The sequence below is a fragment of the Muntiacus reevesi genome, chromosome 14, assembly GCF_963930625.1.
Source record: "Muntiacus reevesi chromosome 14, mMunRee1.1, whole genome shotgun sequence".
Taxonomy (NCBI): domain Eukaryota; kingdom Metazoa; phylum Chordata; class Mammalia; order Artiodactyla; family Cervidae; genus Muntiacus; species Muntiacus reevesi.
Genome location: NC_089262.1, coordinates 29,468,817 through 29,488,058, shown reverse-complemented (window position 1 = coordinate 29,488,058; position 19,242 = coordinate 29,468,817). Strand labels below are relative to the sequence as shown.

Genomic DNA, 19,242 nt, shown 5'->3' with positions numbered 1-19,242 from the left:
TCCGTGTTCAAGAACCTACTATTGGGTAGATACTTTAACCTATCATTGGAAAAGAAAGCTAAAAATGGAGCAGTTGGGTAAAAATGTGATTTAAAAAAATATATCAAGAAACCTAGTGTTATGTATTGATCACAACTATGTACTATGTATGGTTTGGGCTTCCCAGGTGGTGCTAGTGGTAAAGAACCCACCTGTCAATGCAGGAGATGTAAGAGATGCACATTCTATCCCTGGGTCGGGAAGATCCCCTGGAGGAGGACATGGCAACCCACTCCAGTATTCTTGCCTGGAGAACCCCATGGACAGAGGAGCCTGGTGACCTATGATCCATAGGGTTGCAAAGAGATCTTTACCATGAATCCTGAGGAGTGACTGTCCTGTTAGGATTCCTTCAAAGGCAGTCTAGCCATCCGTGCTTTGCATGCCCTGGGAGGACCAGTAGGGAGAGGCAGCTGCCACAACATCCATGTATAAATCAACACCATGCTCCAGGGCTCCCCTAACCCTTTGGACCGGATATCTCCCCACATCTGATTAACTTCCCACCTTTAAATTTCATAAAAGGTCCTGGAGCTATATACGTCTTATGCATACACTGACTGTCTAGCTTTTAATCTGAGTCCATCTGACAACAAGCAAGAAAATGGAGCTTAGGATACCTGAGTGAGGCTGTGTGACTTATATGAATAAAAAGGGACAGGATCATTATCATTAAATTAATAGATTCCAGAAAATACATAAAACACTTTAATAGCACTGAAACCTTAGGGAAGATAATATTTCTATCTCTTCTGAAAAATCAGGCGATTGTTTAAATCATTGCCCTCTTTGCGGATCCACCATCCAATAGTCCTGGCCCAGAGAGACTTCAGTTTTACCACGTCATGGTGTGCATTTTCAGTTTGTGAAGGGTAGATTGTTAGTCCTGAGCCCCAGCTGGTCTCCCCAAAATACACATTTCTATGGGAAACTAAAATTGCAGAGAAGTCAAATACAAAGGTAGGAAATGGTTTTAGCTACACAGTGCAGTCTCTACTGGGCCTGTCCTGATTTGCTGTAAATCATAGCCTGAGAAGCAACGTGTCTTTCCCACTCGACTGACAGCCGTCTCTCTTTTCCAGTGCTCTGTTTCCTGTGGTGGTGGAGTACGGATTCGCAGTGTCACGTGTGCCAAGAACCACGATGAGCCCTGCGACCTGACGCGGAAACCCAACAGCAGAGCTCTCTGTGGCCTCCAGCAGTGCCCATCCAGCCGGAGAATTCTGAAGCCCAACAGAGGCACAATTTTCAGTGGGAAAAAGCTACCAACACCTGACCCCTTCAAGCCTGTCCCTCCAACTACACCCAGTACCAGGATGCTAACTACAACCAGTCCCAGGGTGCTGACTACACCCACAGTGCCTGGGCCTCTGAGCCCAAGCGCTCCGACAGTTGACAGCCCTGATCCTTCCACAGCCTCCAAAGGAGACCTGGATGGGAAGCAGGGGTGGAATAGTTCAATCCAAACTGAACTGGACACCCATAATGTCATTTCCACTGGAAGTACTTCCCAGCCCATCCTCACTTCTCGGTCTTTAAGCATCCAGCCAAATGAAAAGAATGTTTCCGATCCCGACACTGGTCCTACCTCCGAGGAAGACCTTGTCATCACAACGACGAGTGGTTCCGACTTGTCAACTTCCAGCAATGCTGTGACTTGGCAGGTGACTTCATTTTACAGTCCCTTGACCAAAGAGCCAGAAATGGAGATTCACAGTGGCTCAGGGGAAGACAGTGAACCATCTGAGAAAAAAAATGAGAACAACTCTGTGACATGGACCAAGATCAGAGTACCTGGAAATGATGCTCCAGGGGAAAGAAGTATAGAAATACCACTTGGAGCTCCACCAACCCCTTATCTTCGGGGGACATCTCTATGGCCACCCATTAGCACAGTATCAGAAGGACTGGTACCCAGCCAAAGGCCCATTACTGTCAAAAATGGAGCATCCAGAGCTGAAGGGATGGTCACTGAAAAGCCAGCTAATACTCCACTCCCACTGGGAGCAGACCACCAGCCAGCATACTCCAAAGAGCCAGTAAACCATAGCCCCCCAGAACTTCCAAGCAACATGAACCTAACACAGAGTCCCGGACCAGTCCTGACCAAGGAAGATGCAACAAGTCTGATGGCTGAGGGATTTCTGCTGAATGCCTCGGATTACAAGCAGCTCTCAATGGGACACAGCCCTGCCTACTGGATTGTTGGGAACTGGAGTGAGGTAAGAGTTCTGTTTCTTACCCAGGCCTGATTCTATATGGAATTAGCTAGGGGTGTTGCATTTCTGTGCAGATTCCCAAATGGACTTGAAAAAAAGTGAAGCAATCAGGTCCATGCCCTCACCTCCCTCTTCACCTAACTCCAAATATGAAAAAAAAAAAAAAAGTCCAGGGTAAGAGAACAAATGTAGTGAGATAGAGTGAGAAGAACCTAGGACTAAATTAGAGACCTGAGTCAGCCAGTTGTGTAACAGTGGAGAACTCAGTCTGCCTCTCTGAACCTGCTTTTGATCTCCAGAACCATAAAGCTAGTACAAATCACCTCTCCTCTCCAATGTCCCTTCCAGCTACAAACTGTAAGAATCCTATGATGAAGGACCAAAGAATCCTATGGGAGGACCTGAGTTCACATTTCATTCAGAAAACCAACGTTGAGAATCTGGTTTAAACCTATCAAGTAATCACAATTGGAATGGAAATCTAAAACAAACTTCTTTAAAAGAATTCTATGCTTGCTTTATTAACAATTCCTTTTTTTTTTTTTTTGACTCAGTGTTTGCTTGTATTAAAAAAATTCTCTTGAAAAAAACCCTTTTTGACTCATAGATAGAGTAAGAAGAAAATAAACATGATGGCAAAACATTGGTTCCTGTTTTCAGGCTTCAGGAATTTGGCTAGATATTTGTTTCTCCATTTCTAAAACTAATTACATCCTTTGAAGCATCACAATCATTTCTCACTGATTTGTATTTTGAATACACAGTATTTGAACTTGTTAAAAATAAATTGACAACTCAAAAGAGAACCTTGTGGCAAAATAATCACATGTTCAAATCATTCAGCAATTTTTATGACGATGCATTGATTCATCTCCCTAGCTAAAAAGAAGTATTAGCAGCTAATGTAAAAATAACAATACATTTAATTTATGAAGCATGTTAATTTCCAAACCACTTTCATATGTAGTCTCCTATTTTCTCCTTTTCACGGTCCTGGGGAGCAGGTAAGCTCTCCATTTGTACCAATTCATAATTAGAGAAACTAAGATTTTTAACAGTTAAGTGACTTGTCTATAGACATGTCAATTGGAAGATGCGCCTTCTAAATCTTTCCACTCTAATCCGCAGTCTCTCTAGTGAATTTTAGCAGCAGCTGACAAGTTCACTGTTTAAAATCTGTTGTATAAATTAGTTAGCACTATTGGTCCCGAAATTGACTATACTGGCAAAAAATAGGTATATGCAAACTTTCAAATTTTTGTTATTTGTATTCAAACCATGTTTTCACATTGATCTATTTTGATTTCTAAAGTGAAATTATGTTCATTACATTTTCTGTCAATGGAGAGTCATCTTATTATCTCCATTTGCAAGTAAAGAATCCAGTTTCAGGAGGACAAAAAAGATTTCCAGGCTTAGAGTAATCCAATTTGTTCAGAAAAGGAGAGGAATGAGTCTCATGATCCCTGACATTTTGGTCAGATTTCTTTCCGTTAGTAAAGTCTAATTGGGCTCTTAATGATGAGAAGGACGTTGACAGTGAATACGTATGAAGGGTGTGCTGTGCTTTATAGAATGACTTCATGCTATTTCACATGTAGTCACTCCCATAACCCTCAGTACAGCCCAAGAAGATTGGTAATGTAGCCCCCATTGTTGAGATGAGGAAGAGCTGAAAGGTGAAGTAGCTAGCCAGAATCACACACACACGGAAGGGATCTGAACCCGAGCAGACAGACGTCACAGCCTATGATCCATTGCTTTACAATCAGAAGCATCACCACTCTCTCTGCCTTCTGTTATATTTGTTTCTTCCTTGATCATGTGATCCATAAAAACAATGCCAGTTATGTAGTAACCCTGGGTAGACAGATGAGAAAATCGCATGGTTCATAAGAAGGTGCTTTCAAATAACATTGAGGGCTTATGGTTATTCTTGAGTTTGCAGGAGCAAATGGTCACTGAAGTGGATTCAGCCAGCCTAGATATTTGAAATGAAAATGTACTGTGTAGGTTTATGAATGGTATCATTTCACATAGTACCCTCAAAAAGTATTTTTCCTTTCAAACACATGGGTCACCCCTAAAAGACTTAAACAGGCTTATTGTCCTCTATCCAACAAAACAGTCTGGTCTAAATTCAACAACAAAGAGAACAAGTTATGGAAACTGAGGCTACCTGTTAATTTGTAGGATTTTGTTAATTAGTCAGTGGAGATGAAGTCTGAAAGCATCTTCCATTAAAGACAGTGTGGGCCTTGAGAAAAATACAAGGAAGGACAAACAGAGGGTGAAAGACTAGATGAAAGGCATGTATATGGTATCAATATCAGAATAAGTATGAATGACATTGTACATAATGGCATATGTACAATATGTGTAGGTACTTAGAAGTCATATGATGCACACTTAGAGGTAGGCTGTTGTTAACAAATAGAGCCAAACAAGTTGTGGTTCATCAAAACAGAAGTTGATTTCTCGCTCACATAATAATACATGGTAATTCTATGTCTGCAGTGGTAGCGGTAGAGAATGAGGCTCTGACCCGTGTGCAGTTCTTTGAGACTCCAGTCTGACAATGGCTCTACCATCCTCCCGTCTTCAAATTGACCCTGGGGTCACCATCCTAGTCACAATTAGGAAGGAAGAGAGCACAGAGGCTCTCCCACAGGAGGTTTTATGGGCCAAACCTAGAAGGGGGCATTTATCACTTCTGCTCATGTTCCACTGTCTAGAACTCATTTGACTCAAGCAAAGTGCAAAATGGATAGAAAACATAATCTAGATGAATGTTCAGGAGGATGAGGAAAAAGGACTGTAGTGAGGATCTAGCAGTCTTTGCCACTGTATGACATAGCCCACGTGTGTCTTAGGTGGCCCATTCCGGAAGCAGTGAGGATAAGGGATATGACATGTTGGGAGGATACTGCAGTAGTCTAGATGAGGAATGAGAACTATGACAAGAATGCTTGGGATGAAGTGGGAGAGATAAATTCAGGAGACATGGTGAACTTAAATCAGTAGGACTTTGTGAATGATTGGATGTGGAATGTGAGGAGAAGAGAGGTGTAAAGGAGTCTGTCATGACTATTCCATTGGAATCTTGGGTATCCAATGGGTGGTGCTCCCATAAACTGAGATATCATACAATGTACAGAAAGAGTGAGTTTCAACAGAGACAAAGAAAGGATGATGAGTCCAGTTATAGATTGAGTTTAGTTGGCAGGACCTTTGGGATATCCAAAGGATAACCAGCAGATGTTTGTGTATATTTATCTGAGGTTCTTGAGAGTGGTGAAAACTGGAGATGGCATTTGGTGGTCATGACCAATAGGGAGAAGTTCAAATCTTACAAGTGAGCAAGGTCATCCAAGTACAACCTATAGGCTGCAAACAGGAGTGGCCCAAGGATGGGACTCTGGAAAACACTAACATTTTAAGAAGCTGGCTGACAAAGAGATCCCATGTGAAAGACTAGTAAGGAACAGTCTACTAATTAAGACTTAAATCAAGAGGTGTAGTGCCACGGACATCAAGCAATGTGAGAACTGACAGTGGACCTAATGGATCTTAAAATGAATAAGTCACTGGTGACTTTGGGGGAAACATTTATAGTATTGAAATGGAAGGAGACCCTAAAGTGCAGCCCGAAGGAGATGAACTTTCAGATGAAACAGTCCTCACATTAGGAGGGTTAATAAAGATGGATAGCTCTTCTCAGTTCACAGAATAATACATTACAAAAGTTTCATTAAAAAGTAGCTTTGGACGACCTAGAAATTAGTTTCCTTTCTCATCCTCTTATGTAAATGTGTTTTAATGCTTTTGTTCTGAGGATATTTAATATATGTTAATTGACAAGTGTTAATTGATCTAGTGAGAAGTTACTATATTCAAATAAAGTAAACCTAAATAGAAGTACCTATCAACTCCAATGACTGTTTAAGCCCAGAGGTTAATTGAAACATTCTGATTATAGGCAATCAATATACAAAGAATTAATTCTATCTCTTGTCATCCTTTGACTTTGACAGAAATAACCGGTCTTACTGAGTACATCAGAGCTCACCCAATATTTGGCAACCATGGTGGATCCGTTGGGGACTATTAATTCTAGGCAATTTGGCTGGAAAAGGGGAATTGGCCCAGACTGCAGAGGTTTTGAAAGCTACAAGGATATTACCAGACTAGAAGTCCACATTTGGCAGGAGTCCCCTCCATGACTGGGCTTGGTCCCTGCTCCCTTTAAGCATCTTTTGAGTCAAAATGTTTCATACACAGAACTGTCTGAGAAGATCAGGATTCAGAATGAAAACTTTGGGTTGTGAGTTTCCCACTGTCCCCTGACTTTTTATTCTACACATCTCTGAAGTTGTTTCTTTGGGATTGTCCCTCCCTAGAATGGTCTCATTGGCCACTCAGTCATTACACCTGAGGAAGCCCAGGATAACCACTGAGATCAGGCTTCGCTGTCCTACTAGAAAACCCTAACAGCTTTTTGGGTCTGTGTCTGTCCTCTCATCGTGTCTGTCATCTCCTCTTTATTTCCTGTTTGTTGTTCAGTTGCTCTGTTGTGTACAACTCTTTTGCAACACCATGGACTGTAGCCCGCCAGGCTCCTCTGTTCATGGGACTCTCCAGGCAAGAATACTGGAGTGGAATGCTCATTGCAACACTGTTTACAATAGCTAGGACATGGAAGCAACCTAGATGTTCATCGGCAGATGAATGGATAAGGAAGCTATGGTACATATACACAATGGAATATTACTCAGCTATAAAAAAAAAAAAAAGACTGACTACATTTGAGTCAGTTCTAATAAGGTGGACGAAACTGGAGCCTATTATACAGAGTGAAGTCAGTCAGAAAGAGAAACACCAATACAGGATATTAACACATGTATATGGAATTTAGAAAGATGGTAATGATGACCCTATATGTAAGACAGCAAAAGAGACACAGATGTAAAGAACAGACTTTTGGACTCTGTGGGAAAAGGAGAGGGTGGGACGATATCAGAGAATAGCATTGAAACATGTATATTACCATATGTTAAATAAATGACCAGTGCAAGTTCAATGCATGAAGCAGGGGACTCAAAGCTGGCGCTCTGGGACAACCCAGAGGGATGGGGTGGGGAGGGAGGTGGGAGGGGGTTCAGGATGGGGGAACACCTGTACACCCATGGTTGACTCATGTCGATGTATGGTGAAAACCACCACAATATTGTAAATTAATTAGTCTCCAATTAAAATAAATTAATTTTTTAAAAAAAGAATACTGGAGTGGCTTGCCATTTCCTTCTCCAGGGGATCTTCCCAACCCAGGGATCTAACCCACGTCTCCTGCATTGCAGGCAGGTTCTTTACCCCTGAGCCAGTGGGGAGGCCTCAATGAACAGGAAATAAAAACATTGTGTCTGTCATCTCCTCTTTATTTCCTGCTCATTTAGACCCAGTGGTTTCCAGTCTGCTGCTGGGCGGCATATAGAAAAAAGTAGGGATACTTTGTTTATTACAGTGCTGGCGGAGAGGCTGATGCCAGTATTCAGGGTCTAGGAGCCAAAGATCACGAGGGTCCTGTGACATTTTGGGAAATCCAAAATGCCAGTAGCGCCACAATAGTCAAGAATGGTGGACACTCGGTTGCTACTCTTGTTAGGACCCTTGCCCTTGCTCTTGCCCTTGCTGGTCTGGGTACTTACTATCTCTGCTCTCCTCAATGCTTTCCACATATCATCGCAAGCGATGTATTGCCATATTACTACCATATTACTCTTCCGAAAGGAATTTTCTCATCATTCCGAACATCTAATCATAAATTGCTAATGTCTCTTCATTGCATATCAGATCATACAAAGTCCACTCTATTATCCAACAGCCCTCACATCCTTGAATAATTCAGCTTTCAACATACTAACTCCTATGCCTTCACCCACCTAAGCCTCAGCAAATCTCAACTGCTCTGTTTCCACTAAACCTTCTGCTCACCTCAGCTCAGTTCCTTTGTTTCCATGGTTTTCTCTGCCTGAAATTTCCTTCTCCTCCTCCTTTTATTAATAAATCCCACCTGTTCTTCAGTATCAATCTTTGAGCTGTGTCTTCCATGAAGACTTTCTTGCTCTTTAATATTGGAAGTAAGTTCTAAAGTTCCTTAGCATTTGATCAGAAATCTCTCTCACCTTGTCCTCCCACTTTCTGTCCTGTGCTGAAGGGCTGTTCACAGCATATTCCTCTAACTACTTGTGATTTCAAATATTAAATGTGTATGTCTGACTCTTTGTGAACCCATGGACTATAACCCACCAGATTTCTCTGTCCATGGGATTCTTCAGGCAAGAATACTGGAATGGGTAGCCATTCCCTTCTCCAGGGGATCTTCTCAACCCAGGGATCAAACCCAGGGCTCCTGCATTACAGGCAGATTCTTTACCATCTAAGCCACCAAAACCAAGTTCATATTGTGAATAGACATAAAACTTGAAAGCAGACATTCTGGGTTTGAGTATTAGCTCCATCACTTACTGACTGTATGTTCTCTCCACACCCATTTCCTCATTTTTAAAATGGGGATAACAATGCCTGATTCATATGATTATTATGAATAAGAGGAATAACTGTGTGTAGAAGAGTGTCAGGCATATAGGAAGTGCTCAGTGAGTATTTACTTTGAGATATATTATAAGACAGAAAACTCAGGAGCTTCACACTGTGCGTGGGTGTGGATCTCACTGTGACAGAAGATCACTTCTCATCCCATTGCCTCATCATTCAGTCAGATCCCCTGGGCCAGTCAGTGAAATGTATGCTGTACAGTCATGTAAATGGAAGTGACAGTGTAATTTTCCACAGCCTTTCACAGCAGTTTTCACATAATTCTGATATATTGGAACTGCACAGCAGTTCCAATTCTGAACACCCCAATACCTGCTCCTTGGCCTGGTAAATCATTTATCACAGGGTCACTGGCTGTAAGGAGGGAGAAGTTTCCCAGGACAAAGAGAAGCTGTTCCTCTGCCTCCTCAGGATCTTCTCTTCTCTGCACCCCCCATTCCCAATTTTAAACCAACATAAGAGACAATCAGTGGAATCCCCTTTCGCTTATTGCATTCCATGTATGTCCTCCTGTCATCCTTGTCTTTGGACTCATTTGCTGCCTAAATAGAAATTGTCAAAAAGGAATTAAACAAATGTCTGCTCACATCTGAACCCTACAGGACCAGACTCAGATCCCCAGAGACACATGTTTATTTACCACATAAATATGGCACAAAGAGCTATAGACATTACTTGAGATGTACCAAGGTCATCACTAGCCTGGAAACTTGGTTTCACTAGCTCCTCTCCTGGGTTTAGAACAAATATTGTTTTTTTTTCCTTGCCATGGTGTGAAATTAACATTGTATTGTCTTTGTGACCTTGAGCATAACTGCTAAGCTCTCTGGGCCCCAGAAATCTGGAGAGTGGGACTCATAGCGCTGACCTTGCAGGTGTGCTATGTTTGTTTTTGTCATTACTCAGTCGCTCAGCCCTGTCCGACTCTTTGCAACCCCATGGACTGCAGCATACCAGGCTTCCCTGTCCTTCACTATCTCCTGGAGCTTGCAGACGCATGTCCATTGAGTTGGTGATGTCATGCAACCATCTCAGTCTCTGTCGTCCCATTCTCCTCCTGCCTTCAATCTTTCTCAGCATCAGGGTCTTCTCTAATGAGTCGGCTCTTTGCATCAGGTGACCAAGTATTGGAGCTTTAGTTACAGTGCTATGTTTAATAGGTAACATTTGTAGATCACTCACTCTGTGTATGGATTAACTCTACTGTTCTCACAGCAACTTAAATGAGGTCCTAGTGTTATCACCAGTTTTACTTGCTAGAGAAGTTAGGAAACCACCAAAGATCACACAATTAGTGAACTGCAGAATTCTAATTGTATCCTGAGTCTCTGAGGTTAGAGAAAATATAGGAAAAGTACCTGTTGTGTAGTTGTATCCATTATCTATTACCACAATAGTGCTACGTAACAATCAACCATAAAACCTCAGTAAACATTCATTTTTGTCCATGAGTCTGTGGATTGCTGAAAGTGTCTTCTGACCCAGGCTGAGCTTAGCTGATCTCAGCTTGGCTTGTCATGCATTTGGTGAAGGGTTGGCTGAAGGCTGGCTGGTCTGGGATGACCTCAACTGGGTCACCCAGCTTGATTTCACATGATCTCTCATCCTCCAGGAGGTTAGCCAGTATTCTCATGGCAGAGACAAGGGTCCGAGTGAGAGTACTGAAACAAGCAAGATTTCTTAAGAACTTGCACAGCATCATCCACTGCAATTTCTTAGCAAAAGAATGGTACAAGAACAGTCTTGATTCAACAGCTGGGGAAATACATTCTATTATTTGATGAGAGGAGCTGTGAGGTCCATTGCAAACAGCATGGATGTGAACAGTGGGGCCACTAGTGCAATGAGTCTGTGCACTTCAGCTGTTATTATCTCTAATATACATTATATATATGGGCTTCCCTGGTAGCTCAGCTGGTTAAGAATCTGCCTGCAATGTAGGAGACCCCAGTTTCATTCCCAGCTAGGGAAGATCCCCTGGAGAAGGGATAGGCTACCCATTCCAGTATACTTGTGTTTCCCTGGCAGCTCAGCTGTTAAAGAATCCACCTGCAATGTGGGAGAATTGGATTCAATCCCTGGGTTGGGAAGATCCCCTGGAGAAGGGAAAGGCTACCCACTCCAGTATTCTGGCCTGGAGAATTCTAAGCGCTGTATAGTCCATGGGGTCACAAAGTGTCAGACATGACTGAGTGACTTTCACTTTCACATATGTTATATATACATATTATGTGTATTATGTATATGTGTATATAAGTATTAAGTGTACATATGTATTATGTGTGTGTGTGTATATATATATATATACACACACAAAGGTCTGTGGAATGACTACGAGCTACAGGCACACTGCTGCATTTCATCGATGCTGTTCATGGAAAGGGATGAGTAGAAAATAGCCTAGGTCAACAGTTTTTTCAACTGGCTCATTTATGGAGGTAAATGGGCTTCCCTCGTGGCTCAGTGGTATATATACACACATAACACGGTGCGCAGTGGCTCAGTTGTGTCTGACTCTTTGTGACCCTATGGACTATAGTCCGCCAGGCTCCTCCATCTGTGGGATTTTCCAGGCAAGAATACTGGAGTGGGTTGCCATTTCCTTCTTCAGGGGATCTTCCTGACCCAGGGATCAAAGCCACCTCTCCTCTGTTGCCGGGCTGATTCTTTACCACTGAGCCACCAGCAAAGCATTCCATAGACCTTCTAGCCAGGATACTTTGTAAAGGGAAGCAAATTTCCATTTGCACTGGGTTTTCCTCCCACATAGAAATCAGGGATTCTCAACCCTGGCTGCTTACTAGAATCACCTGGGGTTTGTTTTTTTAACTACTCCTGCCTGAGCCCTACCCTCAGCCATTCCGATTGTTTGCGGCGGGAGCCCCAGCGCTGGTTAAGTTTCTGAAGCTCTGCAGGCAGGTTTAGTGAGTAGCCAAGATGGAGGACCCCTGCCTCCGGGGTGGGGTGGGGTGGGGTGAGCTGTACTTGAGGAAGCTGCCCTGAGCCTCTGTCATCTCTCCCTCCTCCCGGGCAGTGCTCCACCACGTGCGGGCTGGGGACCTACCGGCGGAGCGTGCAGTGCAGCACCCACGTGGATTCCGACTGCGCCACCCTGCGGAGGCCAGACCCGGCCAAGAGGTGCCACCTCCGTCCCTGCGCTAGCTGGAAAGTGGGAAACTGGAGCAAGGTAATTGATCAGCTCGGCAGTGTTTCGGGGGGCGGGGGCGACTTACACCAGCTCCATTTGCTAAAGTAGCTTTCCTGCCTCGCTTCCTGCCTCCCTGCTGCGATAAACTGGCAGATGAGTGAACCATAGGCCTTGTCGTAAGCCTACTTTCAGCTACACAATAGCCTTAGAGCAAGCACGGAGTTTTCATTAGCCCACATGTTTTTATCTGCTTGTCCTCCCTTACGGGATAAAATGAGAAGGAAAGAAGTTAAATTTGTGTAATTTAATTTGCTTGTCCAGCCTGCCACACTATTTCTAAATTGCTTAAACTTAACATTATAATTAATAATGATACATGAGCAGATGTATAATTAAATTATGGTTCAGCAGCTGCTCACAAAGCAAAGAATCTACCAGACTCAAAATGAAAAGAAAGCTGAAACATCAAAGGTTGGTCTTTAAAAGCGTCTTTCCTATGTTGATCTCTTTGAAGTGCGATGCTCCTGTCCTTGCTAACCTAGAGTCCTTATTGATTCTCTGTGCTGCCTGCATAGGCCCTGGTGAAAGGCTTTGTCAGGCCTTAGGATTGGTTGGCCTTGGTTCTTCTGGGCAGCAATCAGGCCCCGATCACCTGTCACTGTGATGGGGCTGAGCCAGCCCCTGGGGGATACAGATATACCCAGGTGATAGAGCCACTGGTTGAGATGGGATTCAGAGCCACTTGGCAGGAGGGGTGCAGAGGTATGAGCTGTGCATACATCCTTCCTCTGTTGCCAAGCACACCCTCCATACCCCCTCACATCAGCACACCTTGTAGGCACCATTGCCTTCTCTCTGGGGAGCCAGTTTCTCTTGATGGCCCTGACACAGATGGAGAAAGAGCTGCCCCAAAGTTTGGGGAGGCTGGCATCTGTTAGCACCCTCATCTGGTTGAAAACTCAGGTCCCCAGACAAGCAGGACCATGAGGTGTCTCACTGGCTGTCTCTGGTTCTCCTGGCAGACTTAGCTGACATGTGACAGGAGCAAGGACTGTCATTAATCTGCAATAGGCCCCCTTTCCCAAAGAAAGGCTCTGATCTTTGGCAAGAGAGAGAAAGTAGGGCTACTCCCTGAGAAAATCACCACACATTTCTTTGATCCCTGCCAACCTCCCTTTTTTCTGTTTTCATACCGTTTTTCTTTAAGGAATGAATGCTTGTTTTTGTTTTTTTTTTTTTTCTCTTCCAACTCATAACAAATTCCAAAAGGGACCAAATGCCTGGCTACAAATTCTCTTCCATATCCAGAAAAATCTCAAGAAACATTTCTGTCCCTGACCTTGCCAAATGTTGACCAAGTCCTAAAGTTCCACTTTCCCATCACTGGGACTAATCCTTTCCTTGGAAATTACATGGCTCATAAAAAGGACAGATGTGTGAGATAGCTCACACTTTTAAAAAGGTCAGTCCAGTGTAAAATTCCAGGAATTCTAGCTGATAGAAAGCTGGAATGGGAGAGCCAGTAGCTCTTGGTGGGGTCAGACCCCCTAAAGGAAGCCCTGCTCTGGCAGCTCATCCCTGCCCTGTCAGTCTCTGGACCTCTTCTCTGTTGTGGCCAGGAGGCTTGCTGATATACTTATTAACCCCTGTACCACTCCTGGTGTGATATGGAAGCTGTCTCAGACACATCACCAAGGTCTGCCAGAATGTGGCGACCACCATATCTAAACTCAAATCCTCAAAGTTACTCCATTCCTGTCAGTACTATCCTATCTCCTCCCTCAGGATAATAAACTTCTGTCAAAGACCCCATTTAACTACTGAAAGTCAATTTTCCTGATGTCTGTTTTTTTCTGTCATTAGGAATATTGAATGCGGGACTTGCGTTTTTCCTAGAGATGTTGATTTAAATGTGATCTTAAATTTTGGTGACTGAATGACACCAAATTTTGGTGACAGCTTTTTGACTGCCATGTTATTAACCAGTCCATTTGGATGTCTGAAGTCTAAATCATGTACTCAGAAAGGTTTGAAGGGCATCTTAGTTTCACTGTTTTATTGGGACTCTTAAACTTACTCAGAGGCAGACCTCCAAACCTAGAGTAGGCTCATCCCTGCTTTTACCTTTAAATATCCAGAGAGTTTGTTGTTTTTGTTGTTTTAATCTCTAAGTCTTGTCGGACTCTTTATGACCTCATGGACTGTAGCCCGTCAGGCTCCTCTGTTCATGGGATTTCCCAGGCAAAAATGCTGGAGTGGGTTGCCATTTCCTTCTCCAGGGGATCTTCCCGACCCAGGGTCGAACACATGTCTCCCACTTTGGCAGGTGGATTCTTTACCATCTGAGCCACCAGTGAAGTCCACCCAGAGGGTTTAGACTCTGCCAACTCAATAGTTTTCCTTTTCACAAATACCTTCTCAGAGGGCCGAATTCTAATTTGATCTTGACTCTTTCTTCATTATCCCACCAACCACAAGCCCAGATCCAGAGACACTTTAATCTCATGGGACTAAGGGTATGCCACAGCCTCACCTGAAGCACAGAGATCACACCTGAGGTCCCCCAGATTACTCACCAGAAACTCCCCACTTCTGTGTGTGCAGTCTGAATTGCAGCTGTTTTACAGGCTTCTGTCTCTAACACCATTCATCTCCTTGATGGAGTCCTGATACAACTGCTGTGGACATTTTCTCATATCTGTGACAGTCCAATGAGCCTGTGTATTAAGATCTCTACCTTTACAAAGTCCAGAAGTTGTTTTTGGAATGACTTGCTTCTTCTTCATGCATTGATCTTTCTGAAACAAAGTTAAGATCATGGTCTTTAGGTTTGTCCCAGAGGCATACTGGAGAAAGCGTAGTTCTACAGAAGTGAATCCTAGAAGCAGCACTGGGCCTGGGATCAGACATGTCCGGGGTGGCAGCCCCACTCTGTCACCAATGTCTTCCCTGGCAGCTCAGATGGTAAAGAATCTGCCTGCAATACAGGAGACCCGGGTTCAATCCCTTGGTTGGAAATGTTCCTCTGGAGGAGAGCGTGGCACTCCAGTATTCTCGCCTGGAGAATCCCATGGATGGAGGAGCCTAGCAGGCTACAGTCCATAGGGTCACAAGAGTCAGACAGGACTGAGTGACTTAGCACACTAGCACACACACACCATCACCAGCATAGGGTGCTAATCCATTCTTCCAGCCTCTTAGGAGCTTTAGTTTTCTCACCTCTGGGAAATGAAGTACATCACATGGCCTCTACCAACCTCATAAAGTTGTACAAGTCAAAGAGTGTTCGTGAAACCACTTTGTAAATGATAAAAAAACTGTTCATATAAAGCCTTGGGTGAACTTTGAGCTCTGGGTAAAGGCTAGGAGTAGTTCTCAGGTGCTTACTAACTTCTGGCTTCCTGGACTTGGGGCAGGGGACTGTGGACAGGGGGCGGTGGAGTAAGTCCTGTCAATCCATCAAGTCTCCAGTCCCCAGTACTAAGGAGTCAGGGTCCTCCATGAACTTCGGCAGACTTGGCCTCCCTGGTGTCCTAGCACTCACCAAATACCCCTACATGCCTGACACTGCACAAGAATTTTAGATGAACAATCTTATTTTCACCCAATAAAGGACCTTCTTTATAATTCCCACTGAGGAAGTGAAGGCTTAGAGGGTTTAAATCACTAGCACAGGATCAGTTGGTACTGATACTCTCAATTCTGAAAAACCATCAACTGGGGGACAACTCATCAATGTAATGACAGCTTTTCAGAAGGAAAGGAAACACTGCATAATAAATATGTATGTCAGTTTAAGACGCATGCCAATTTCAGAACATTAAATTTGTCTAAGGGAAAAAAAGCTGATTCTTGTGCTGAAAGAAATGCAATAAGTGACAAAGATGAGCTTAAAAAACCTTCAGTTGGGTTTGACACCAAAGTTATGCGTCATCACACACTTCCTGACTGAACATTTTGACTGTACCTCCAGCAGTTTTATAAACTGGTGATTTAACAACCTCTTTATTATCTCTCTCAGAATGACAATAACTTCTCATAGTTCAGTCTAACAGATTTTTATTATTTCTGAAATGAATCAAAGATTTTTACATTTTCTTGGAATGATCTGTCTCCCCACCTAGGCAGTGTTGCAATTTTATTTTAACAGTAGCTGACTTTATTATCTGTCACTTTTTTTTGAAAATAAAAGTGGCAACCTTTTCTTATGACCTTGCATTTCATAATATTCAGTGCTACATTTTTTTTTTTTTTTTTAAATATTATTTTATTAGTTGGAGGCCAATCACTTTACAACATTTCAGTGGGTTTTGTCATACATTGACATGAATCAGCCATATAGTTACACGTATTCCCCATCCCGATCCCCCCTCCCACCTCCCTCCCCACCCGACTCCTCAGGGTCCTCCCAGTGCACCAGGCCCGAGCACCTGACTCATGTATCCCACCTGGGCTGGTGGTCCGTTTCACCATAGATAATATACATGCTGTTCTTTCAAAACATCCCACCCTCACGTTCTCCCCCAGAGTTCAAAAGTCTGTTCTGTACTTCTGTGTCTCTTTTTCTGTTTTGCATATAGGGTTATCGCCACCATCTTTCTAAATTCCGTATATATGTGTTAGTATACTGTATTGGTCTTTATCTTTCTGACTTACTTCACTCTGTATAATGGGCTCCAGTTTCATCCATCTCATTAGAACTGATTCAAATGAATTCTTTTTAACGGCTGAGTAATATTCCATGGTGTATATGTACCACAGCTTCCTTATCCATTCATCTGCTGATGGGCATCTGGGTTGCTTCCATGTCCTGGCTATTATAAACAGTGCTGCAATGAACATTGGGGTGCACGTGTCTCTTTCAGATCTGGATTCCTCAGTGTGTATGCCCAGAAGTGGTATTGCTGGGTCATATGGCAGTTCTATTTCCAGTTTTTTAAGAAATCTCCACACTGTTTTCCATAGTGGCTGTACTAGTTTGCATTCCCACCAACAGTGTAAGAGGGTTCCCTTTTCTCCACACCCTCTCCAGCATTTATTGCTTGTAGACTTTTGGATAGCAGCCATCCTGACTGGCGTGTAATGGTACCTCATTGTGGTTTTGATTTGCATTTCTCTGATGATGAGTGATGTTGAGCATCTTTTCATGTGTTTGTTAGCCATCTGTATGTCTTCTTTGGAGAAATGTCTGTTTAGTTCTTTGGCCCATTTTTTGATTGGGTCGTTTATTTTTCTGGAATTGAGCTTCAGGAGTTGCTTGTATATTTTTGAGATTAATCCTTTGTCTGTTTCCTCATTTGTTATTATTTTCTCCCAATCTGAGGGCTGTCTTTTCACCTTACTTACAGTTTCCTTTGTTGTGCAAAAGCTTTTAATTTTCATTAGGTCCCATTTGTTTATTTTTGCTTTTATTTCCAATATTCTGGGAGGTGGGTCATAGAAGATCTTGCTGTGATTTATGTCGGAGAGTGTTTTGCCTATGTTCTCCTCTAGGAGTTTTATAGTTTCTGGTCTTACATTTAGATCTTTAATCCATTTTGAGTTTATTTTTGTGTATGGTGTTAGAAAGTGTTCTAGTTTCATTCTTTTACAAGTGGTTGACCAGTTTTCCCAGCACCACTTGTTAAAGAGATTGTCTTTTTTCCATTGTATATCCTTGCCTCCTTTGTCAAAGATGAGGTGTCCATAGGTTCGTGGATTTATCTCTGGGCTTTCTATTCTATTCCATTGATCTATATTTCTGTCTTTGTGCCAGTACCATACTGTCTTGATGACTGTGGCTTTGTAGTAGAGTCTGAAGTCAGGCAGGTTGATTCCTCCAGTTCCATTCTTCTTTCTCAAGATTACTTTGGCTATTCGAGGTTTTTTGTATTTCCATACAAATTGTGAAATTATTTGTTCTAGTTCTGTGAAAAATACCGTTGGTAACTTGATAGGGATTGCATTGAATCTATAGATTGCTTTGGGTAGAATAGCCATTTTGATAATATTGATTCTTCCAATCCATGAGCACGGTATGTTTCGCCATCTGTTTGTGTCCTCTTTGATTTCTTTCATCAGTGTTTTATAGTTTTCTATGTATAGGTCTTTTGTTTCTTTAGGTAGATATACTCCTAAGTATTTTATTCTTTTTGTTGCAATGGTGAATGGTATTGTTTCCTTAATTCCTCTTTCTGTTTTTTCATTGTTAGTGTATAGGAATGCAAGGGATTTCTGTGTGTTAATTTTATATCCTGCAACTTTACTATATTCATTGATTAGCTCTAATAATTTTCTGGAAGAGTCTTTAGGGTTTTCTATGTAGAGGATCATGTCATCTGCAAACAGCGAGAGTTTCACTTCTTCTTTTCCTATATGGATTCCTTTTATGTCTTTTTCTGCTCTGATTGCTGTGGCCAAAACTTCCAACACTATGTTGAATAGTAGTGGTGAGAGTGGGCATCCTTGTCTTGTTCCTGATTTCAGAGGAAATGCTTTCAATTTTTCACCATTGAGGGTGATGCTTGCTGTGGGTTTGTCATATATAGCTTTTATTATGTTGAGGTATGTTCCTTCTATTCCTGCTTTCTGGAGAGTTTTAATCATAAATGAGTGTTGAATTTTGTCAAAGGCTTTCTCTGCATCTATTGAGATAATCATATGGTTTTTATCTTTCAATTTGTTAATGTGGTGTATTACGTTGATTGATTTGCGGATATTAAAGAATCCTTGCATTCCTGGGATAAAGCCCACTTGGTCATGGTGTATGATTTTTTTAATATGTTGTTGGATTCTGTTTGCTAGAATTTTGTTAAGGATTTTTGCATCTATGTTCATCAGTGATATTGGCCTGTAGTTTTCTTTTTTTGTGGCATCTTTGTCTGGTTTTGGAATTAGGGTGATGGTGGCCTCATAGAATGAGTTTGGAAGTTTACCTTCTTCTGCAATTTTCTGGAAGAGTTTGAGTAAGATAGGTGTTAGCTCTTCTCTAAATTTTTGGTAGAATTCAGCTGTGAAGCCATCTGGTCCTGGGCTTTTGTTTGCTGGAAGATTTCTGATTACAGTTTCGATTTCCTTGCTTGTGATGACTCTGTTAAGATCTTCTATTTCTTCCTGGTTCAGTTTTGGAAAGTTATACTTTTCTAAGAATTTGTCCATTTCATCCAAGTTGTCCATTTTATTGGCATAGAGCTGCTGGTAGTAGTCTCTTATGATCCTTTGGATTTCAGTGTTGTCTGTTGT

General features: G+C 42.4%; 1 protein-coding gene across 1 annotated transcript in view; it reads left to right on the top strand.

Annotated features, from left to right (window-relative positions):
- The window catches only part of ADAMTS12 (ADAM metallopeptidase with thrombospondin type 1 motif 12), a 377,986-nt gene that overhangs the window by 318,054 nt on the left and 40,690 nt on the right, over positions 1–19,242 (top strand). The window contains exons 19-20 of the mRNA XM_065905225.1: positions 1,122–2,261; positions 11,908–12,060. Of these exons, the coding sequence (XP_065761297.1) occupies positions 1,122–2,261; positions 11,908–12,060 (1,293 nt within the window). The remainder of the gene's footprint in view (positions 1–1,121; positions 2,262–11,907; positions 12,061–19,242) is intronic.